General features: G+C 44.3%; 1 protein-coding gene and 1 long non-coding RNA gene across 2 annotated transcripts; one reads left to right on the top strand and one right to left on the bottom strand.

The window, feature by feature from the left end:
* Positions 1-105: 105 nt before the first annotated feature.
* Positions 106-24,085, top strand: LOC110193994 (uncharacterized). Its single transcript, XR_002320601.2, has 3 exons — positions 106-222; positions 3,519-3,650; positions 21,905-24,085. It is a non-coding gene; the product is annotated as an uncharacterized LOC110193994 (long non-coding RNA).
* On the bottom strand, positions 7,933-18,686 carry AQP2 (aquaporin 2). The gene is made up of 4 exons (XM_020966084.2): positions 18,327-18,686; positions 10,241-10,405; positions 9,549-9,629; positions 7,933-9,182 (listed from the first exon to the last, which is right to left on the bottom strand). Exons 1-4 carry the CDS (start codon positions 18,684-18,686, stop codon positions 8,973-8,975), a joined length of 816 nt encoding a protein of 271 aa, XP_020821743.1. The 3' UTR covers positions 7,933-8,972.
* Positions 24,086-24,383: the final 298 nt, after the last annotated feature.

The following is a 24,383-nucleotide window of genomic DNA, read 5'->3' as shown; positions in this document are numbered from 1 at the left end:
CCACTCTAGGTATGGGAAGGGCAATCATTGGAGCCTCAACAGTTTTTTTTTTTCCTACTAGGGGTTGAAATTGGCATGAGGGCACACTGGCAAGATTGGGCACTGTGCCCACCAGCTACTTGGCAAGTCTACCTCCCTATGGTGTGCTGACTAAATAGGGCCCTTTGTCCCACGAGGAGGAGAGCTGTTAACCCCATGGGAGCGTTTGGCTTCCCTAATAAGGTATGGACTTGAGGTGGTTCCCCTGCCTCCCCCATGGATGGTAGGAAAGGGACCAGTGCCAGTTGCTTCCAATCCTGATTCTCCCTTCCCACCTTCAAGGGTGGGGTGGGACTAAAGTCAGGACATTCGAGTTCTTTTCCACTATTCGCTGGGGGTGGGGGTGGGGTGGCCTTTTCTCTCCCTCAGTCTCCTTTTCATCCAGGAAAGGGGAGGGCTCATAGAGGGGAGGGAATGGGAGAGGAAGGGTGACCTTGATGGTTTAATTGTTCTGCTTTTGAGTAGGGTTTAGAGGAAGGAGCCTTGGAGGGTAGAGATGGGGAGACTTCATCACTGTGTGTGTGAATGAGTGAATGTCTGTGTGGACCCCAATGTGAGTGGTTTTTTGTTTTGCTTTTGTTTGTCTAAGAACAGATGGAGGGGAAGCAGCGGGACTGGACCCTGCCTGGGTTTGGATCCAGATTTTACTACTGGCCTGAGTGACCCTGTCCATGCCTGGACCTGTCTCCCTCCCCACCTTCAGCCTCTTCTTATTTTGGACTCGTTTTTCTTCTCTTCCTGGTTTCCGTTTTTTCCCTCTTAGTCCGGTAGTTTCTTCCCTCTATTTTTCCCCTTGGAGAGGCCTTAGTAGAAAGAGTCTGGAGGCTGTGAATTTAAATCCTGGCTGTTATCTCCATCTGTCACCAAGTGACTGTAGACAAGCCACTTACTGCTCTGAGCCTCAGTTTCCTCATCTGTAAGATGGGGATAGTAATTCTCATACTATCTGCTTCAGAGGCTCATTGTAAGGAAATTGACAGCTCAAGCCTTAAATCTGAGTTATTACTCAGTTTCTCAGTCTACTCAGATTCTTCCTCTTTTAATGGGAAGGAAGGGGTGCCCTTGGTTGGCTACCGGCTTCCACAGCCTACTCTCCCTTCTCCCTTTCTCTCTTACCTTAAATCTCCCTCTCAGCTTCCCTCCTCCTTTCTTCCTCTCCCTTATTCTCCTTCTCAGTTTCCTTTTCTCTCTGTCAGTTGCTAATCTCTTGTTATTCCCTTGCCTGAGTCCCTCTTCCCTTTCTTCCCATCTCTCTCTGGTTATTCCCTTTTTTCTCATTTCTCCCCTCTCACACTGTTTCTTTCTGTCTCTTCTGGTCTTCTCCCATCTTTCCCACTCCACCAATTTCAAATTCTCAATAGCTCCCCTCCTCTAAATTCTCCCAAAGGATAGGCTTTTTCACAGCCCCCTATGAATGTTAGGATTACCATATGTTCCCCTCCCCCCCATCATTCCTTTCCCCATTTTCTTTTCCTCCTGCTTTCTTCCCTCTTCCTTGCCTAGGGTCAGGCATGTGGGGAATGAGGCTCTAGTGTGTGTGCCTTGTTCACTAGTGTTTAGAGAAAGGGGGTGAGGGAATTCAACCAGGAATGGAGTGTTGGGAAGGATAGGCCCCAGAGCCCTGGGCTGGTGTGTGGTTCCTTTAGCTGTTGTTGTTGATGGGAGTCTTCTCATTCTAACCACACTCTCTCAATGACTTCATGGTGGATTGTGGTCTGAGCTAACTCTCATCTCTGTTACCCTCTTGCATCTGGTGACCTCAGTATGGGGGACAGTATGATGCAGACAAACGAGGCTACCCCCCTCAGTTGTAAATTGGAGCTTGGAAAGGAAAGAGGGCCAGCCTTGGCAGAGGGAGTAGAGGTAGGGTGAGGAAACAGGTTTCCTTGGTTGACTACTGACTTTCTGGCCAGTGTACAGATGGGGGCTGGGAGTGAGGATGGAGAAAAGCATTTTAGGGAGGGAGAGAGGGAGGCCAGGGGGAGGGGAGGAGCCTGGAAGTAAACATGCAGCAGAGAAAAGGCCAAGGAAAACACTGGCCCATGAAACCCCACTATTGTTTCTAGTCTCCTGGCATTTCCGGCTCATGCTTCTTCCTTCCCCACCCCCACTTCCCAGTCACCCCTCCTGGAGCCAAGAGACTGACTGGGAAAGCCAACAGCCAGTCTCAAGAAGGTTATAGAGGTCATTGGGACATCAAAGTTCATTTTCAATTGCTGGAAGTATTTGCCATTCTTGATCTCAAAGCAGGAATCCTCAGGAATCGGGAATCTTCAGCTCCTCCAGTTCCTCCTGTAAGCAGCACCATTTTGGAACTAGGGGAGACCCTTAGTCAGGTGAGGCAAAGCGTAGGGGGAAGAGGTGGTAGCTAATCCCACTCTGCCAATCTCCACTTCCTCTCCATCCACCTCACAAGCCCCTAAACAGGCCAGCTGTTCTCCTTGTACTCCAGGTCATTCAGAATTCTCTAAACTTTCTCCTTTCTCTTCTCTCCTCCCCCCCTCTCCTCTGTCTTTCTCACCCTGTTTGTTTTCCTCAGGGTAGGCATATGGGAAAGGCTCTAGGGCATGTCTTACCTCCAGGGGAGGTAAAAATAAGAGAATCCCTGGAGAAGAAGAAAGATGAGAATCATTTGATCTCTATCCTATGGGGTTGTCTCCCTTATGTTCTAGGGCAGGGGACAGGAACCTGCAGCCTCGAGGCTACATGTGGCCCTCTAGACCATCAAGTTGAAGTCCTTTGATTGCATCCAAATAAAAAAAGTTTGGATGCAATCAAAGGGCCTCAACTTGAGGACCAGAGGGCCATGTGTGGCCTTGAGTTTGAAGGCTCTCCACCCCTGTTCTAGAGTAAATCAGGAGAGAAGAAGAAAAGACGAGCTGATTTCTTATGGTGACATAGTGAGATATCAGTAGTAGGTAAAACCTCCTGGGCCTGGAATCCTCTCACTTCAAGGGTACTCTTTGCTTCAATCCAATTCAGTTCAACCAGTGTTTATGAAATACCTACTATACGTGAGGCACTATGCTAGGTGCTGAGGAGAACAAAGACAAAAATGAAATCAGTCCCTTCTGTAGAGATTTAGGGCCTGTGTCTCCTGGGGAAAGTTCATACAATATTATGATTCCAAGTGGAGATCCACCTTAGAACCAAGCTCTGCTATCTTTCTGAGGTCTTTACAGCCCTCTGCAATGTGTCCTGCCCAGCCCAGCCCAGTCCAGTTCCAAAGGCCTCTTTATCTGGAATGGGATAGGAGGTATCCTTGTTAGTAGGATTGGAAGGCTTCTGATTATCTCAGTGTGCATCACATAATGTTAGAACTGTAAGAAATCTCAAGCATCCTTTAGTTCCACCCTCTGAGGTCCAGATGAGGAATATGACTTACCTGGGGTCACGTAGCCAGTAAGTGGAGAAGCCAAGATCAGAACTTTTTTGGACTCTGGACTCTATTCCATTACTGTTCTCTCCCTCTCTTTCAGGCCTTTTCTCCCTCCCCCTACTATCCAGCATGTACAATAGACCAACTGTATTACTCGACTACAATTAGAAGTAGAATTTCAGAGTTGGCAGATATCCAAAATACCACCTGGTACAACTGTCTCATTTTACAGGTGAGGAAACTGAAGCCCAGAGAGGGTAAGTAATTTGTCTGAGAACATACTGCAACTTAGCAGGGAACTGGGAGCTGGGGGGCCCTGAGTTCTAATGGTGGATGTGGTAAGGAAAAGCCACAAGGGCATGGTAATAAGTGCTCAGCTCTTCCTTAGGCCTCTAGGGATTCAAGGAGTGTCTGTTTCTAGTGATAGATGCAGGAGGAGAGGAGACTCCTCCAGCTCCCCATCTCTGCCTCTGCTTCTGGTTCCGTCTAGGACTGGTATCTATTCTGTGCCCACTCTATGCCCTTACATGCCTTTATGCCTTCTCTTTGAAATGCCAACCAGGCCACAGAATTTGGAGAGTATAGTAATGAGGTCAGGCCTCCCCTGCTGTGGTAGGACATTCAATCAGCAAATTGGCAAGTGACCCAGGTGGACTGAACTTTTCTAAGTTGGGAGCAGGACCAACATTCATCAGTGGATCAGAAGGCATCTATCAAGGGCTTGCTATGAGTGGGGAAGGGAAAAAGCTTTTATTAAGTACCTACTATGTGCCAGGCACTGTGCTGGGTACTTTACCAATATTATTTGATCCTCACAACAACTCTGTGACATAGGGGCTATTATTTTATCACCATTTTACAGATAAGGAAACTGAGGCAAGCAGAAATTAGGTGACTTGGCCAGGGTCGCAACAGATAGTGAGTGTGTGAGGCCCATATTGAACTCAGATCTACCTAACTCCAAGCCCAACCCTCTAAATGCTCAGATTAGGGAATGAAATACAGATAAAAGAAAGGGGCCAGTTGACCTCAAAGAATTAATAATCTAGTTGGGGGAGGTGCCATAAACACATGAAAGGACTCAAATGATGACTGAAAACACTTGTAGGTACATAAAGGAACAGACCCTTCTGGTCATTACCCGGTCAATTTCACCTCCCATAATCGTCAGCCAGCATGCTAATATTCAACACTGTACCCCAATCTTTGCTGGGTTTCACATCTGTGTGTCTGTCTGTGTCCCAGGTAGACGTCCAGCCTGTTTTCCCTGTCAAAGTGAGTGCTTCCTCAAAGAAGAGACCTCATTTCCTCCTCCTCGGCCAGCTCCAGTATCACTGACAGGGCTCTCCTCCTCATCTCTGTCTCTGGCCTCTCTGGCTTCTGTCAGGTCTCAGTTCAGACCCCACTTTGTACAAGAAGCCATTGCTGAGCCCCTAAATGCTAGCACCTTCTCTCTGAGATTATCTCCAATTTATTCTGTCTGTATCTTATTTGTATGTAGTCATCCACATGTTAGCTCTTTTGTTAGACTTGTATTCCTTAAGAGCACCGATTTTTTCCCCCTTCCCTTTCTGTGTATCCACAGAATTTAGTCAGGTGCCTGACATACAGTAGGTATTTAATAAACGTTTGTTGACTGAATGATTGTGCATACAAGGAGTTTTCAGGTCAGGGTGATTCTGGGTTGCCCTGGAAAATGGGGCAGGGCATGTTTTAGGGGACTCCTTAGGCTCCAGGGCCTCCATAGACTCCTGGCCCCTTCTTACTTCTATCTCTCTTCCCAACAATTCAATATTGAATTCACACTTTTGTGATACACTTCTTATGTATAGGTCTGAACTCTGTGCCCAGATTTGTGCCCCTCCCATCTCCGTTGGTTGGTAGTTTACTTTGGGGAGGGAAACAGTCTTTAAGCTGTGGTCAGGTGATCCTTTGTCTGTGATATGCCTGACCCTGAGGAAGAGAAGAGGAGGGAAGAGAAGGGGGGGGGGAAGAGAAAAGAAAGGAGTTCAGAGAATTCTAAATGACCTGGAGTACAGTGAGAACAGCTGGCCTGTTTCGGGGATTGTGAGGGGGATGGAGAGGAGCCAGATTAGCTCTTGCCTCACCCCACCCCCACCTGACTAAAGGTCTTCCCTAGTTTCAATATAGTGTTGCTTACAAGAGGAATTGGGGAGTTGAGGATTCCTGATTCCTGAGAGGATTTGTGCTTCAAAGATGGGTTGAATTAGATGACCGCTAATTTTAGTACTCTGTGCTCCTGGCTTTAACCTCTGATTTCCTACTTGTCTCCTGACCTGGTCAATGGAATAGAGGTAAGGGCCACTTCCTGGGAAGGAGGGGTGGGAGCATCAGTTAGGCTTGGATCCAACTTGGTGTTTGCTCTGTGTCAGCACCTAGGAGAGTCCCCATCAATTTGGTGGCCCCAAGGACAGGACGCCTGGAACCCAGTAGGGTTGGGAGCCCCAAGGGAAGAACATCTAGACCTCACTGCCTTCTTAGAACTATTCAGTTACTCAGCAAATTAGGCAGCACACCCAATACCAGGTGTAAGATGAGATCACACTGACTTCTACTTGACCTCACTCAGTCCAAGGGATTTAAATTCATATGGGGCCTTGACTGTTGAGATAGCTGAGAACCAGAGGGTATGTCTCCCCATCTCTGCCCCTGGGCAGTCCTTTCTCTCTCTCTCTCTCTCTCTCTCTCTCTCTCTCTCTCTCTCTCTCTGTGTGTGTGTGTGTGTGTGTGTGTGTGTGTGTGTGTGTGTGTGTAAACCCGCTGTACTTAGCATGTGAGGAGCCACTAATCAGGTCATTATTTTCATCTTGTCTTAAGGATCCCTGATGATCAGAGTCCTTTATTGGACTCTGAGGGAGGGCAGGTATTTCCAGAGAGAGAAGGAATCTCAGTCTATCATACCTAGAAGGAGCCTTGGAAGTGATCTAGTCCAACCTTTTTATTTGACAAATGTGAGAAGGAAACTGAGGCCCTAAGAAGTTAATTGACCTAAGGTTACAGAGGGGGGAAAATGAGCAGAGTGAGGTGAGGGTTAATCAGGAAATCTTAGGAAGGTGGAACAGAATGGGTAGGAAGGGTATGGTCAGGAGAAGAGGTAAGAACATCTAATAACTAGGGGATAGAAATAGCCTGTGGGCAGATCAAAGGCCAGACAAAGGTCAAAATGTGAGTGAGAGGGGATCAGCACATTGGCCTGACTGAAATTAGGGAGGCGGGGTCATACAATGGAAATAACATTGCCTTTGGAGTCAGAGACTTGAGGTCAAACCCCTTTTCTGAGGCTTTTTTGACCATGGGCAAGTCAGTGGGCCCCATTTTCCTCATCTGTAAAATGCAGAGTTTGGACTAGATGTTCTCCGAAGCTCCTACCAGCTCTAGAGCCATGAGCCTGCGAATGGAGAGTCTAAGGGGCAAATGGGAGTTAAATATACACAGAACAACAGCTACCTTGCTATACCTTGGACCCCAGGACCTCTGAGTCTTTTCCCTTCCTCTCTCCACCTCAAATAAGATCTCAGTCCTGGCCTCAGAAGATGATCATTGAGAATGAGGCCCTTGCCATGATGCGCTTTCTCTTGAGAAATGGGGAGAGCCTGGGGAGATGGGGAGAAGAAAGAGAGAGATTGAGGTGGGGAGAGATAGGAGCAGAAGACATTGCTGGGTGAGAAGGGCCACTGGGCTCATGTGTGGAAGGCTAAGTGTTTGGGGCATGGAAGGGGTAGGTAGAGATGGGTGCATGGTGCCAGGGCTTCTGCATAACAGGAGAGTGTGCTCTGGGCCGCAGGGCTTCCTTGTGAAATGAGTGTCGGCTTTCAAGAAGTGTCTCCTTGCAAAGCTTCCCTCCCCCTTCTTCACCACTACCCTCCCTCCCCCAAGACAAAGCCCGAGGGGCCACAAAAAAATGCCTTTGTTCTCACTGATACTCGAGTTTCATCTCTGGGGATGGGGACTTAGGTGATGAACACACTTGTGTATCCAAGCATACCCTACTCCTCAGGAAAAGCTTCCATCTAACCCCTTAAATGGAGCTGACTTCCAAGTGCAGGGGAAAGGGAAGGCCTGGGACCCAGGAGTCTGGGATATTCTTAGTCTCCTCCCCTTTCCATCTCACCTTCACCTCCTCCCAGGGTCTCTCTGTGCTCAGGGGGCCAGGTTCAGGGAAGAAAGCTCCATGTGCTGGCTGAGTGCCTGCTTTGTGGTTGGGCTCTCAGGAGCCTGGACCAGAAGTTCCAGCAGGTGGGTGACCCAGCCCAACAGGTTCATGTTTGGGACCTGGGACAAGTCAGAAGAATCTTCTAGGGAAATTGAGGGCCCTCCTCCACTTTATTTCAGTTCTCAGTGGATTCACTCCTTCCTGCCCTCTTCCCCAAGTAGATCTCTAACTGTCCCACCTTCTTGGTCTTTCTTCTTCCTGCCTCATCCACCCCACTCAGCATCAACTTATTTAGCTTCTAGCAGGTGCCTCTGTTTAGATGACATAAAACACCAAAGGGTTCTAGGCTGGGGAATCTGGTTTATTGCAGAGGATCGGTGTGAACCCAAGAAAATGGTCAAAGGTTTGGCAATACCAGGGGAAGTAAGACAAGTCAAGGAAAGAAGGAGGGGTCCTTGGCTCAGGCCTATTCACAGATGCTTCTGGAAGCAGACACTCGTGACTGGGTCTCTGACATTTACCCTCAAAGACACACAATCAAGAATGTGTACTTACTCCTAGACACACCCAAATATGCCTGTGTGCACACACACACTCACAGTAATATATACATATAGAACAACACAGTCACGTGTACAAACACGTATTCATGTATGAACACAGCAACGTGCCCATGCAAATACAAATACACACTAATAAGTAATCTGCACATGCAAACACATACATTGACACATATGAACACACATAACCGCAGGTACACAAACCCACTGGCATGGAGTGACTGATCTTCTAATATCCCTCTATCCTTCAGCTCTTAGCTCTAGTTAAGGGAATTTAAATGTTTAGAGAATTGAGGCAAGGAGGTGGATCTGTAGGTTCTCAGCCATTGTAAGGAAAGCAGGGGGAGTTATAGAAATAGGTGGGAGTTGATTCTGCCTTCCAGGGTCAAGTGAGGGAATCTACCAAGTTCCTTCTTCATAATAGCTCAGCAGCTCTTGCTGCTTCTGTCTGCTGACCTCATCCCTTGCCCCAGTCCTTCTTCTTACACCTACCAGTACCTGCTGCTCCCCTCCCCCCAATATGTATCCTGTGCAGGGGTCACCCACTGCATCACAGGTACAGGAACCTGTTTCGGATCCTGTACTGGGGCCAACTTCCATCCTTGGAAGGATGAGAATGTAGGTGGGAACAGGCAGGTTGTCTCCTGTCCGGATATGGAAGAGAGGCACAGTAGTGTGTGTGTGGGTGGGAGACCCCGTCCAGTCCAGGGCATAAGCTCTGACCCCCACAGTCAACAGCTCCAGGTTCCCCTAGCTTCTCTATCTCTGGGGTTCATTCTCTTTGCCCCAGAGGGCCTGGTGTGGGGCCAAAGGAACATCATCAGGCTTTGCTGCCTCGAGGCAGGCTCTGGGGGGAGTGGAGTTCCACAGACTGCCTCCTCCTCACTTCCCTTTCCTCCCAGTCGACATCTGGCTCTTTCCCCTTCAGAGTGGCCAACCTTTCTGAGAGGCTTTTAGCATGAGGGAATAGGAGGTAATTGTAGATGAGTGAGCCCAGGATGGCACCAACCAGAGGTCCAACCCAGAAGACCTAGGAGAAGATGGAGAAAAGAGAGGGTTTAGGAGGTAGAACCAACAGAAGGAGGTAGTTCTGTGATTCAAAGCCATTTCCAAGGGGAATTATAGGAATCCTAGAACATCTTGGATCTTCCTTACCTCTGACTTGGCCTGACTTGGTTCTACCTTCAAGAACCATCAAAGCCCCTTGGGGAGTCTGCAGACTCTACCATTTTGGTGGTGGGGAGTAGTTGAATCCTATTTCTTTGGGAAATCCCTATGAAATTAATCCTTTAACACTGAACCAATTCCCCTTTCCCAGAAGGGAAATTCCCACATACTGGCCCTCTGTCTCCCTCTAGGATCTTTTGTGGGGAGGGGAGAGGGTTTCATCTCTTACCCAGTGGTCATCAAACTTGCCCACGACGACAGCAGGTCCCAGAGAACGGGCTGGATTCATGGAACAGCCAGTATAGTTGATCTGGGAGAGAAAAAGATCATGGAGAATCCTCAGTAAGGCGGGAGCAGGATTTGAGGCAGCAAAACTGAGGATTTCACTTTGTGTCCAAGCCTCACTCAGGGTTTCCTGGATTCCTCATTGCTGGTATGCTCCCTCCTCCCCTGTACAGCTACCCCTACCATCACTTTGCCTCCACATAGCCTAGGCAGAGGTATGCATCCATAGAGGGCAGAAGAAAGGATGAAGATTTCACCATATGAGATCAGCTGCTGTATGGGAGCTGGAGTGTACAGAGGCCTGAACTTCTAGAGAGGAGAGACCTAGGTTTTAATTCCACCTTCAACATGTGCAATACTCATGTGACTCCCACCTACCCCTGCTCCAAACCATATGTCACTGTAAAGTGGGCACTACACTGCCCTCCTCGGAAGGTCTGTTATGAGGATCCAATGGTAACCTTAAAGTGCAACGTATAAATGCCAGGTATTCTGAAATCATCCTTTTTATGTCTTACCAGGGAATTGGTAGTGAGAGGGACATGGTACACATTAAGGGATGGCAGTGGGATTCGTGTCTTCTCCTTGGGAAGGGTGTCCCCTCTCTCAGGAGGCCTGAACTGGGTTATGACTTACTCCCAGCAAGTGGCCCAAGGCCACTGAGAAGCCGATGGAGAGGGCTGGAGAGCCAACGTTGTCCTCTCGACGGTCGTCAGTGGAGGCAAAGATACAGAGGACCAGCTGCAGGGTCAAGAAGAGCTCTATGGTGACACCTTGGCCAACAGTTGTGTTGTTACTGAGCTAGAGAAAGAGAGCAGTCAGGGGGTAACAGGTGGCTTGAAGGAAGCAGAGGAGATGGGGCCCTAAGCACCCATGCAAGCAGGTACCCCTTCCTCCTTCCCTCCCTTCCTCCCTTCTTTCCTTCCATCCTTCCTTCCTTCTTTCCTTGCTTCCTTCCTTCCTTCTTTCCTCCTCCTTTCCTTCTTTCCTTCCTTCCTTCTTTTTAAGAAGTTCACAGGGCTTCGTAACTGGAAGGCTATGCTCTGGTCTGGGCCTCACTTTACAAATAAAGAAACTAAAACCTAGAGATATTTTGTGGTTTGGCCAAGGTCACAGAGCTAGTAAATGGAAAAATAATAATCACTAACATCTATATAGCATTTTAAATTTTGCAAACCACTTTACACATAGTCTGATTTTGTCCTCCCAACAACCCTGTAAGGTGGGTGCTATTATGATCCCCATTTTACAGATGAGAGAAACTGAGGCTGAGTGAGATTAATTGACTTGCTCAGGGTCACACAATTAAAAAGTATCTGAGGTAGGATTTGAACTCAAGTATTCCTTACTCCAAGCCCATCACTCTATCCACCATGCCACCTAGATGCTTCAAAGGAATCGGTCTCAAACCTGGTAGAACTCTAAGTCCAGTTCTGTTTTCACTAGATACCTTATTCTTCCCTCTGCCTCATTACCATTCCATATGGGAATAATATAGAATGATACATAATAGCATCACCTGTCATCCTAGTCCCAAGCTCATGATTTCTCCTTATCTTGTATCCCTACCTGGAGCTGGGAGAGTATGGATGTACCCAGATAAAGGGAGGGGAGTAGTCTTTATGGTATAAATGTTTGGGAGCCAGACTGTGAAGAGAAACAGTGATAGGAATAGATATTGTCTAGACTTAAGAAGAAAATAGGGGTGGGAATAAGGAGAGGACATACAGGCACACCTCATCTTATTATGCTTTGCTTTATTGCACTTTGCAGATTTGCTTTTGTTGTTGTTTTTTTACAAATTGAAAGTTTATGGCAATCCTGCATCAAGTAAGTCTATTGGCGCCATTTTTCCGACAGCATGTGCTCATGACGTGTCTCTGCATCACATTTTGATAATTCTTGCAATATTTCAAATTTTTCATTATTATTATTCTGTCTGTTATGGTGATCTGTGATCAGTGATCTTTGATGTTACTATTGTAATTGTTTCGGGGCACCACAAACCAGGCCCTTATAAGACAGCAAACTTAATTAAGGTTGTATGTATTCTGACTGCTCCACTGTCAGCCTGTCCCTGTCTCTCTCCTTCTCCTCAGGCTCCCTTTTCCCTGAGACACAACAATATTTTGGAATTAGGCCAATTAATAAGCCTACAATGGCTTCTAAGTGTATAAGCAAAAGAAAGAGTCAATAGATGTGGCAAACTTCATTGTTGTCTTATTGTAAGAAATTGCCAGAGCCATCCCAGCCTTTCACAACCACCACCCTACTCAGTCAGCAGTCATCAACATCGAGGCAAGACCCTCCACCAGCAAAAAGATTGTGACTCGCTGAAGCCTCAGATGATGGCTAGCATTTTTTAGCAATAAAGTATTTTTAAATTAAGTATGTACATTGTTTTCTCAGACATAATACTATTGCACACTTAATAGACTACAGTATAGTGTAAACATAACTTTTACATTCACTGGGAAACCAAAAAATTCATGTGACTGGTTTTATTGCATTATTGGCTTTATTGCTGTGGTCTGGAACTGACCCTGCAATATCTCCAAGGTATACCTATATTGAGATCATGATACAAGTTTAGGCTTCTTGTAGGATCTCTCTTTTATAGGAGAAGCAAACTGGATAAGAGAGGAGGGGGTTTCCACTGCAGGAGAAAAGAGTTAGGTTAGACAGAAAGAAAGACTTTAATTTCCATGGATGTCAGAGCACCTTGTGTGGCATTTTCCTTAAGGAGGTTGGGGAGTGGGAGGGGGAAGTTATTTTGGGGGGGAGTTTAGAAGCTAAGCCTATACTTCTTTAGAATTATAGCTTCTTTAGAAGCTAAACCTATAGTTCTTTCCCCAAATTTTGGGGGAAACTGGTCGGCTGTTGAGGCCTCAGGTTTGGGGGAAGTTTTCTGTGGCAGGGAGAAAAGCTTTTAGAAGGTTATTCCCACTCCCTAAATCTTTCCCTGGACCAAGATTTTACCCTGTTACTACATGTTTCTGTTTCCTAGAGTTGGCCTATTCCTCAATGTATTCCTGGACTATACCTATTCCCTCTCTGAGCTTCACTTTCCCTAATTATGCCATCTCTCCATCCATCCCAGTATATCTCCTGGCACCAACCTCACCCCTGTGCCAAGCTGGGTGGGATCAAGAGGAGCAGCCTTAGGCAGAAGAGCTAAAAGTTGATTTCATAACCTAGCCACACCTAATCCCTAACCTAGTTTTTGCCACTTATTTTGCCAAGCCTCTCCCTGCCCCCAGGGATTGGGCATTGGTCTCAATGGAACAGCTGCCGATAAAAGGCCCCCATGCATCTTCTCCAGGTCCCAGACTCCCTTTTCTTCCCTGTCCTATCCTGGGTTATAGTGTTCTGTCTAGGCATCTGAGGCCCTTTTAGAACCAAACCTTAATTTCTCCCATTATCACTGGTGATCAGAGCCACTAATGGGCAGGACTCTTAGGCTTCTCGGAAACTCTGGTGTCATAGCATCCATCATCCTGCTTTGGGTCAGGATAACCTCTGAACCGTTCCAGCCATGTGAAGTTCTGCCCTAGCATCTGAAGTTGATTCCACCAACGCTCCTCGATAGGGGGAGCCTAATTTGTTAGCTCACTAACAGATCAACTAAGGAAGTTCCTCCTTCATTGTAAATCAATTACAACTTAAGCAAGCGTATCAAATACTGGTTTATAAATATAAGATATTATTATCATTGTTATTACTGTTATTGTAATTACTATGTTCAAAGTACTCTGTTAGGACCCTGGGGATACAGTGATGAAAAACACCTTAGTCTCTGTCTTCAAGTAGTTCCTGCAATGCATACAATAGACACTTAATAAATGTTTGCTGAATTGGAAACGCTTTCACTTTATTGAGGGAGACTGATAAACACAAATAAATATAATAATAATAAATTATAACCTCCTAAGCATCCTAAGAGTTGGAGATCATGCTTAATTTAACCCAGTCTTACCCCAGTTTCTTTTCCTGATCGGAGTTCCTGCCTAAGATCACCCAATAGAAGGCAGTCATCCTCTTTCAGATTAATATCCCTCTTGAAGTAAAAATATTCCCCCTACTCCCCAAGGCACTCACATGCAAAGAGAAGGGAGGATCTAGTGAGTGTAACAGAAGGCAGGAATCACACAATAAGGCAGTTTCAAATTTAAAAACATCCCGGTAGAGGCGGTACAGTAGATAGAGTACTGGGCCTGAAACCAGAAAGACCTGAGTTCAAATTTGACTTCAGACCACAGCTCATGAGGAAGCAAGTCACAGTCTCTGTCTCTGTCAGTTTCTTCATCTGTAAAATGGAGATAATAAGAGTTTCTATCTTCAAGGTTGTTGTAAGGATCAAATAAAAAATATACGTATGTGTGTATGCATATATATAGTGCTTTGCAAATCTCAAAATGCTATATATTGGCTATTAATATTAATAATCCATATCCAAGAAGGAATTCCCAGTACAACGTGCCTGACAAATGGTCATCCTATCTTTGCTTGAAGATCTCCAGGAAGAAAGCCTCACTTTTTCTTCCCCTGCTCCTCAGGCAGCCTGGCTCACTCTGAGGCTGAGCTAATTGTTGGGAAGTTTGTCTTCCAGCCTAACTTTGCCTCTTTGCTACTTCCAATTCTGCCCTCTGGGGCCAGACATCGCTGAGCTAATCCATCTTCCATGACAGCCCTTCAGATGCTATTATATTTTCTGTGAGCCTTTTCTTCTTCAGGCCCCAATTTCTTCAACTAATCTTCACATGTCACAGGCCTTTTGCTGCCTGAGTCATGCTCTGGGCCCCCGCTAGCTTATCAGCATGCTTCCAAAACTCTGGGGTCCAGAACTTAAACTAATACTTGACCTAATAACCTGGATACCTAGATGATATCAGCCAAGAGCAGAGTATAGGTGACCTATCACTTCTTACCCCTGGAAACTATGTCCCTCCATGCAGTCTACCGTTTCATTAGCTTTTAGGGCTTTCAATCACATTTTTAAAATTTGTATTGATATCTATTGTTTTTATATCACTTCTGTTTTCAAAAGTTATCTCTCCCTCTTCCCTTCCCAGAAAGGCATCATTTGCAATGAAAGAGAGAGAGAGAGAGAGAGAGAGAGAGAGAGAGAGAGAGAGAGAGAGAGAGAGAGAGAGAGAGAGAAGCAGTTTCAGAAAACCAACCAACCCATTGATGGAGTGTGACAATGTATACAATGTTCCACACCCATAGAAGAATGAAGAGAGGTGCAAGTGCGTTTTCTTATCTCTTTTTGGGGGCCAAAGTGGGTCATTATAATCACAGTTTCTTTTCTTTTACTTTCTCTTTTCTTTTCCTTCTTTCCTTTCTTCCTTCTTTCTTTCTTCTTTCCTTCTCTCCTTCCTTTCTTTTCTTCCTTTCTTCCTGTCCTTCTCTCTTCCCTTCCTTCCTTTCTTTTCCTTCCCTCCTTCTTTCTTTCTCTCTTCCATCCTTCCTTTCTTCCCTTCCTTCCTTTTCCCTCCCTCCCTCCCTCCTTCCTCCTTCCATTTCTTTCTTTCTTTCCATTCATAATCAAATATCACATTATTGACTCATATTGAGCTTGTGGTCCACTGAAATCCCCAAGACTTTTTCCAGACAAACCATTGTCTAACTCTGCCTCCCTATGTCTTTCAGTCAACGTCTTAAATCTAAATGTAAAACCTTCCTTTTACCCTTTTGAGTTTCATCTTATTAGATTTGGCCTAATTTTCTAAGCCATAACGAACATTTTGGATGCTGTCATTCAGTGTATTAGTTATCCCTGCTGGCTTTGTGTTCTGCAAGTGATAGCTGGATGGGATGAACTTTCTTAGGGTCCAGTCTTGCTGATATTTCTTGGGAGCATCCCACTTACCTCTTCTAGGAGTCCAGAGAGGGTCAAAAAGTGGATCCCAGTAACACTGCATGGGAGAAACTGAGGCAAAGAAGAAGAACCTAAGTGACCTGGACTTTGTTCACCACTGCCCTCTCTGACTAACAAGGAGGCTGGGGTGGGGGATAGTGAGAGTTATGTGCCAAATCCTATAGATTACTGTGGACGTAGGATCCAAACCCCTCAGTTTAAAGAAGAAAACTAAGCGGCAGAGATGTGCATGGATGAGCTGAAGATCACATAAGTAAACAACAGAGCTGGGACTCAAATCTGACTCTTCTGCCTCCAGACCCAGAGCTCTTTCCACTTTAGGATTGTGAATCTGATACTATTGAATAGCCTTGGGAAGTCTGGGGAACTGACCGGGAGAAGGGATGGAGAATCAGAGATCACGTCCTGTTAGTTCAAGTTGTGGCCAGCGTAGAAGGGTAGCACATGTGCCTGGCATACCTCGGGTTCTCCCAGTGTCAGCCCTCTGCATGTCAGCCGATGAATCAATCACTACATTAGGATAATAGCTCAATTTTTACATGTCTTTAAGGCTCATAAAGAACTTTCTTTACAACCACCCTGTGAGATAGGTAGTTATTATGCCCATTTTTTACAGATGAGGAATTCACAGAAGTTCAATTACTTTCCAAAGATAATGCAAGCTGTATTTGTTTGAAGACAAGGACCCAGGGCTCCTAACTCCAAAGTTAGAGCTCTTTGTAACGCATCACAGTGCCTCTCAGGGAATCATGTTTGCAATTCCTAGCTATTATTAACTCAAAGGACTTCCCTGGGACCTCTCTATGGCTGTGGTTAGAACTGGCGCTCAGGCTTTCTAGGTCTCCCAGGGGATGGTGGGCAGTCTGTTCCAATGACACAAATAACTCCTCCCTGTAGCAGCACCACATACACAAGAGTAGCCTGCATTTCATCTCAGTTTTAACTTAGCAAGAGGCTGTGTAGCATAATGCAAATAGTTAGAGGACCTAGTCCGGGCTCTGCCACTAACTAGCCTTTCTGGGCGTCAGTTTCCTCATTTCTAAAATGATAATAATAGATCATATTTTTCAGAGTACCTTAAATAATAATGGCTAGCATTTATATAGAACTTCATAAATATTATTCTCACAACAGCCCTGGGAAGCAAATGTTGTTATTATCCCCATTTTATAGATGAGGAAACTGTAGCAAAAGTTAAGTGACTTGCCCAGGGTCACATAGCTAGTGAGTATCTGAGGCTGGATTTAAACTCATGTCAAGAAGACTCTAGGAACAGTGCTCTATCTGTGAGATAGGTAGTACAAGTATTATTAATTTCATTTGCTAAATGAAGAAACTGAGACTCGAGGAGTTTTAGTGACTTGCCTAGGGTCACAAGGAATCATCAACACAGCTCAAGTAAGAAACTGGTACCTCACGGGATTAGCTACTATTTTACCTGTGTATCTGCTGCAGGGGGTGAGCCCTGGCTAGGCTATAGTAAACAAATTCGTAGGAAGGTGGGAGCAGGGATGATGGGCCCTCATAGGTAGAAACAGAAGGATTGGCGAAAGGGATGAAGTCAGGGAAGGGAGAGGAAGAACTATAAGTGGGGAGCTTGGTAGATTCCCTCATCCGACTCTTGAGGGGAGAATCAAAGTCCCAGATTTCCAGTTGTTCCTAGAATGCCCCACTCCTGACTTCTACTCCTTCTGATCAGGATTGCTCAGAACCCACAGATCTACCTCCTTCCCCTTGGTTCTAAGGGGACTAGAGCTAGAACTAGCTCTCCAGCTGAGCAGCCTAGCACCTTTTCTATTACAATAGGAGTTTTTTTAACTGGGGTCCATGAACTTGTATTTTTTTTAAAAAGCTATTTTAATAACTGTGTTTCAATATAACTAGTTTTCTTTTGTATTTTCTTTTGTGCATTTAAAAACCTTTTTCTGAGAAGGAGTCAGATAGGCTTCACCAGACTGCCAGAGGTGTCCAGCACAGGGGGAAAGAAAAGAAAAGAAAAACAAGAGGTTAAGAACCATGTACCTGTAGTGCTGATTTCTAAGGTTGTTTCTTGGAGTACAAAAATTCCGAATTTATGTACCCATTGTGAACCCCAGTCCCATCTCTGTTCTTAAGGATAACTTAGACCTTTGATAGCTTTTAATTACATTTGTAACCCTGATTCTTAATTTGGCTGGAGCCTCCACCTGGGGCTTGAATCTTACCTCCAATCTCCAGCATTCCTCACCAAATATAGACTGTCCTGGTTACCTCTACTTTCCGTTAAAACAACAACAACAACAAACCTAGTGTCTCACATTCAAATTTAGAATCCTGAGTTCCTAGACCATCTTACCCCAACAATCAGCAAAAGCCTTTCCCGGCCCTTTTCTATTCCTAGAGGTCGAGAATAATAATAATTCCCCTTAATACAATGTCTTCCAACTTACAAAGATCTTGTGAAGTCAATGGTATGTGTTGGTATCTTAATTTTACAGATGAGAAGATATGTTTAGAGATATAAAGTGATTAGACCAGAGTCACATAGCTAGTAACACCTGACATTTATAAAGCCCTTTGAGACTTACAAAGCACTTAAGAACGATTAACTCATATGATCATCACAACAACTCAGAAAGGCAGGTTCTGTAGGAATTATCATTTTATGTTTTACAGATATGGAAACAGAGAAACAAAGAAGTTAAGTGATTTGACCACAGCACATAGCTAGTGAGTAACAGAAGAGAATTCAGAACTAGATCTTCTGGTGGATGTCCGCTATGCTGAATTGCCTTTCTTAAGTGGCATAGTGACTTGAAACTCTCTTGATCCCTATTCTGGTACTACTTCTGGACTACTCACCACATTGATGCCTAGATCTCCCCGGATGTCAGGTGCAGTGAGCTCCTGGAGAAGGGCAGCCCCAGCTACAGCCCCCAGGATCTGGGCAGCCACATAGAAGATAGCTCGGAGGAAGGAGACATGGCAACCCACCAGACAGGCTACAGTCACAGCTGGGTTAATGTGGGCTCCGCTCACATGGCTAAAGGTTTGCACCAGGGTGCCAATGGCCAGACCAAAGGCAAGAGAGATCTGCAGGACAGAGGGATGAGCTTGAGGCCAGTCGAGGGCTGACCCCAGGCCAAAGAAGACGAAGAGGAGTGTGGCCAAGAACTCTGCACAGACAGCCCGAGAGAAGGCTAAGGAACGCAGCTCCCACATTCTTTGGGCTGGGGCCCCACTTGGAGGCTGTGAGAGATACAGAAGGACTAGAGTGACAGGGGTTTTTCAGGCAGTCTCTGGAGAAAGCTGGGATTGGGGCATTTATAGAGCCATCTAAGGCGCTGGCTTGGGCACAGGGGGAAAATGAGGGGCGGGGAGTAAAGCTGGTGCCCAATAACCTGGCTTTTTGGTAGCCACCCTCACCCCCACCCTTTGACCGCTGCCAGGATGGTTATCACCCCATCTTAGCCTTCACAGCTGACTAAAGTTCCCCATTAATAAGTCCTAGATCACTGCAATATCTCCCTCTTTTCCTTGTTTGTTCTCCTCTCTTGCGGTGGATGGCCTCTGGCCCTCCATCCCTGGGTACTTCCTCCTCCCCAGGTACATACCGGTGAGGGAGAAGCTCTGGAGGTCATTCAATTCCATTCAATTCAGAATTTTTTTTCAAGCGTGTACTACATGCAGGGTACTGTACTAGGCTCTGGAGATGTAAAGACAAAAACAAACAGTCTGTTCTTTCAGAGAACTCAATGGCTCACATTTAAAGTTTGCAAAGGGGCTTTATTGTCTCTTTCAGAGTTTCCCAAAGTGGGCGATACCACCCCACGGGAAGTGCTGGACCAATGGGGGGTAGTAGCCTCAAGTGCAATTGGGGAGCATCGAATAAAAATAAGGGGGAGTTGGAAGCATAAGGAAAAAAGATAAGAAAAATTTGAAAAACCATATGTATATGTTTCACCTGTTATGTAACAGAGGTAAAGTCACAGTGATTACATTATTTTCCAAATAAACACACAAAATGCAACTTACAACCAATCAGTGGTCAAGTCTTCCAACAGGTCTTAAGGAGCAGGTGTTAGCAGGCTATCGAGGAAATCCAACATGCATCAGCAGGAATATGTGTGTGTAATGACTTGTTTACAATGCAATACTATACAGTTACATGATGCAATGTTATATCATCAAAATTTCAATGCAGGAAAAACCCCACAAATTTACAATAAACTATTAAATTTAAAATGCATCATTTAAATATATTATGTATTTTTTGAAATGATGCAAATTTCAAAAAAAAAAAGCAGCTATTGAAGGGTTAAAGAAAGGAGATTCCCAGACGGGCTCTGGGTAATTTTTTTTTTTAAAGAGAGTATTAGGCCAAATAAGTTTGGGAATCTCTGTTCTACATGGTCAAGAATGAAGAACAAAAGGGGGCAGCTAGGTGGCACAGTGGATAGAGCTCCGGTCTTGGAACCAGGCGGACCCGAGTTCAAATCCGGCCTCAGACACTTGACACTTACTAACTGTGTGACTCTGGGCGAGTCTCTTAACCCCAATTGCCTCACCAAAAAGCAAAAAAAAAAGAAAAGAAAAGAAAAAAAATGAAGAATAAACAACAACAACCTACACATACACAGATAAGTAAATACAAAGCAATACCAGGAGTGAGAGAACCTACTAAGTCTGGGGAGCCAGGAAATATTCTCTAGGAGTGGGTTGTGTCACAGAAGTCCAACAGAAGAAAGAGGATTCAGGAAGACATCCTCCCCCCCCCACTCCTGCCTTCTGACAGCGTCAAAAACTGGAGAAGTCAAGTAGAACGAGGGCTGAGAAAAAGCCACTGCATTTAGCTGTTAAAAGATCTTTGGTAACCCCAGACAGAGCAGACTCAGTAGAGTAGTTAGGTTCGAAACCAGATGGCAAGGAGTTGAGAAGTGAGTGGAAGGTGAAGAAATGCAGGTGATGAGTGGAGATCAAGTAAACATTTTTCTGTATTGCTTTGTTTTAAGGGTGGGAGAGATCTGGGCATGTTTGTAGGCAACAGCGGACAGTGAATAAGAACATATTGAAGATGGGAGAGGGAATGCTCCAAAGGGCCAGCTCCCAGAGAGTTGGGGATCAAGAGAGGAGTGGGTGGGATCAAGAATAAAAGTAGAAAGATTGACGTTGGCAAGGAGAAAAGCCATCTCTTCCCTAGAGATGAGGGCAAAGAAGGGGAGAATTGGGAATGATGAAGACCAGGTTTTGGGATATAGAACAGAGAAAAATGAGCTTGAGATGGATGAACTCTCTTTAGCATCTGTGGTCCTCTACTAAGAGGGGATAAGAAAGAGAAGGTATGGAGAGACTGAGTAGAGAAGAATTTGGAATAGCCCCTGAGGAAAGCGTATGAAACAATTCGGGAGGAATAAAAGTATCGCTTTATGTCTGTAAGGGCTCAGCTGAGATTAGATAACATAAATTTGTAGTGGATAGAGTTTACACTGTTACCCAACTTTCTCTAGCAGTATTCAGTGGCAGCGAAGAGGAGAAGAGAAGGGTGATGTATGAGGTAACCGAGGGTTGGTGTTTGTCAAGGTGTGACTGGCAGTAGGATTGGAGGGCACACAGCAATAACTAAAATGGATGGATATTTCATAGCATAACTCCTCCATAAACAGATCCACAGTCTTCTTTCTTTTTGTCAGCGTTTGTATTCTTTTCTTTTCTTTTTAGCATTCATTTAAAATTTTTGAGTTCTAGATTCTTTCTGTCCCTTTAGCCCCTCCCTGAGAAGGCAAGCAATATATTCATGTGAAATTATGCAAAACATATTTCTATATTGGCCATGCTGCCAAAAAAAAAAAAAAGCAAGGAAAATAAAGTGAAAAAACATTCTTCAATCTGCACTCAGAGCTCTCTCTCTGGAGGTGGATACCATTTTTCATCATGAATCCTTTGGAATTGTCATGGATCATTGTATTGCAGATCCACATATTTCAAAGAAAACAAAGTTCAAAGTCAGTAAAAGCAAGGCTAATATAATGAATTCTTTCAACTGCCAGTGAATGCAGTGTAGTTATTTAAAATGGTCTATAAAAACGAAGTCAATTTACTCAGAGCTTGTTGAATTTCAAATCTTGACTTGGGTACAACCTGTCACTATTATCATCAGCTCTTCTTAAGCTCATGACATAGATGAATTGTGTAATCTGCAGAATTTCAATATGAAGTATATAAGCTCAAAACTAAACAATCTTTTGTAAAAGTATTATAATATGTATTTTATTTCTCAATGTCATTCATCTTGATAAGTACAATTGTATCAGGAACCATCCCAAGGACCATACACATACACAGGGCTGGCCCTGTGTCTCAGTCCCTTTGAGTGAACACATGGGTTCTAGCACCTTACTAAAGGATACATATATGGGTTGATCCTTTGGTCTCTGTTACAGGCAAAAGAATGTGTCAAAGAAGATTGCCAATTGAGCTAGGAAGAGCTGCCCACTCTTTGCAATGCAAGAAGAGAAGGATCTGGTCCCTTCTAAAGCAGCCTCTTTGTTGGGGTACAACCAACATCAGCTCTCCTTTGGACTTCTATGGGGGAGTGAAGGACTTTTCTCTCCTGCCCTAACCTAGCATCAATGACAACCCACAGCTTAAACACATTACAATAGTGACTAATACACTTGCTTGTCTAAGTAAGCCTGAAACAGAACTTCAGGGTTACCTCTGGATAGCTGCCTTTTCTGTTTTGCATTTCTTTTCCTAAGTATCAGTTCCTGAAAAGCGATCCTGAGAAATAGAGGTTTCCAGTTTTCATGGCTACCATTTGAGTTTGAGAGGTAAGGATTCACTGAATTGGACTACCCAGTTTGGGGTGCTCCCTCCTTGGAGAAGATGACCACGACTAGGAAGATGAATCACACATGCCTGGTTGGCCAGAAGATATGAACCTTGAATTGCCACTCATAGTACAGATCTAACGTGAATATTGAAATAACTATTCAGCAGCTGGGAGTTTTTAATGCCTGGAAGAGTTAAATAGAAATGAGGCATTATAGTGTATGTTTTAAATATGTGTTAGTACACATGTATAAGTCTTATAGTGCAAATTCTAAATATTTGTAAGTGAGTGCTTATAGTTCTTTGTGTTTTAAGCATTTCTTTTGTTGTAGAGGAAATAGATTCCTGCTACCCACTGCTTTGTACATTTAAACAACTTTTCTAAAAAGGACCATACTAGTCCCTTTGGGGGAAACTCTAGATAAAAGACATATCTAAGTTTTTCTAAAAAGAGATTTTTTTCCCCATAGGGCTCCCAGTTGGGGTCATAATGTGAGTGTGAAAAAAACCCCAATCCCTCCTTTTTTGGAGTCAGGCTCACCCAAGACTGAATCTGGTTTGCTGGAGTCCAGAGTCAGAGTCTTATATGTTAGAGGAGTGTGACACAATATAATAAGTTGGTTTCCAAAAGATCTTCAATTTTAAAAGAATTGAAGTAAGTCTAGAGCAATTATGGATAATTATTTTAAATTTTAAAGAATTAAAGTTAATTATCTTTGATTTTTCTTTCTAATTAAAAAACAAAGGTTTACTGATATCTTTTGTTTTTACATTGCATTAATTCCCCCTTGTATTCCTCCCCTTGTCCCTCCTGTGCCTAATTTTAAGAAAGTGAAATAAGATCTCTTTGTGATGGGCTTTACCTTGGGGCTCTGCTAATCCTGATTAGTGAATAACCCTAATATGGCCCATTATATCAGGCTGGCTGCTTCAGACCTACTTCACTTTATTTCCTTATCATCTCTTCATCAGTCATTTTGCTGCCTAGACCTACACAATTTAACCTTTGCAGCTCCAAGTCTCCCTCCCTGGGGCCCCTGAGGTCCTAACTGGTGACTATCTCAGCTGCTTCAGCAATGCCTCATTTTACTCCCCAGTCAATGCCTTGCAAGCTACTTTGCTACCACTGGCACTTCTTGGTTTACCCCTTCCTCTCCCTCTCCTCACTTTCCAGTTGTGGAGCTATAATCAAAACAATACTGCCACTGCCACTGATAAGGGTGTGCACACATAGCTTCCTCATGACTCCCCTCACTACCCTTTTAACTCTTTAAAACAAAATACCCCTTTCTGACCAATAGTCCCTTATATGTACTGATGCCTCCATTAGAGTGTAGGCTCTTTGAGAGCAGGCATGGACTTTTGTTTCTTAGCACAGTGCTTGGTACATGATAAATATTTAAAGCTTTTTTATTCATTCATAAAGACATAACCAGTTTGAGAAAATCTGCAAGTTGAAACTAATAAAAGTATCCCGGAGTTTTAGGGTCAACATGGAGCCTATATGGATGATCACTTCATCCTGCTACATGACTCATTGCCATATTCATTCTCTCATCCTGGGTTATATGATAATTAGGGAGAATATTCTGCTATTTTCATATCAATTGCTAAAATTGCAATTAATTAGCTCTGAGGCCCCATCTTAGTGCATTAAATATTGTTTGTTTAACAAACTAGAGAAATCCTTTTGCCTATGAGCATTACTCATCTCGCTATATACATAAAAAAAGTTTTAAACACTAAAGTTACTGCTGATGTAAGTGATTAACAGTATAATGTACAATAAAATGAAGATATGAGTAATTATTTATGTTTCAGCTATGAGAAATATTATATCCATAGTTGCCTCTAACCATCACTCTTGATATCTCTTCACTTCTGGAACATCATCTCATTATTTCAGTCTCCAGATAGCAGTCAGAGTTTTTCAAGAATTCTCTTTTTGGTGTTTCTACACAAGATAAAAGTTAAAAGTTCAATCAGATTAAAAATTCTCTTCATTTGCTTTCTCTCTGTACCTCACTCAGTCTCTCAACAGCCATAAAAGGTCATAATTTCTCAAGATTCTATTACCCATTTAAAATT

Source organism: Phascolarctos cinereus, unplaced genomic scaffold (genome assembly GCF_003287225.1).
Source record: "Phascolarctos cinereus isolate Bilbo 61053 unplaced genomic scaffold, phaCin_HiC Scaffold_1;HRSCAF=81, whole genome shotgun sequence".
Lineage (NCBI taxonomy): Eukaryota > Metazoa > Chordata > Mammalia > Diprotodontia > Phascolarctidae > Phascolarctos > Phascolarctos cinereus.
Note: the sequence above shows the minus strand (reverse complement) of the source record. Positions and strands in the feature narration are given on the sequence as shown.

Coding starts and splice junctions, on each gene's coding strand:
- AQP2 (XM_020966084.2), bottom strand. CDS start 18,686: ATGTGGGAGCTGCGTTCCTTAGCCTTCTCTCGGGCTGTCTGTGCAGAG. Junction 9,630..10,240: donor CCTTGGGCCACTTGCTGGGA/GTAAGTCATAAC, acceptor TTTCTCTCCCAG/ATCAACTATACTGGCTGTTC. Junction 9,183..9,548: donor GCAAGTTTGATGACCACTGG/GTAAGAGATGAA, acceptor ATCTTCTCCTAG/GTCTTCTGGGTTGGACCTCT.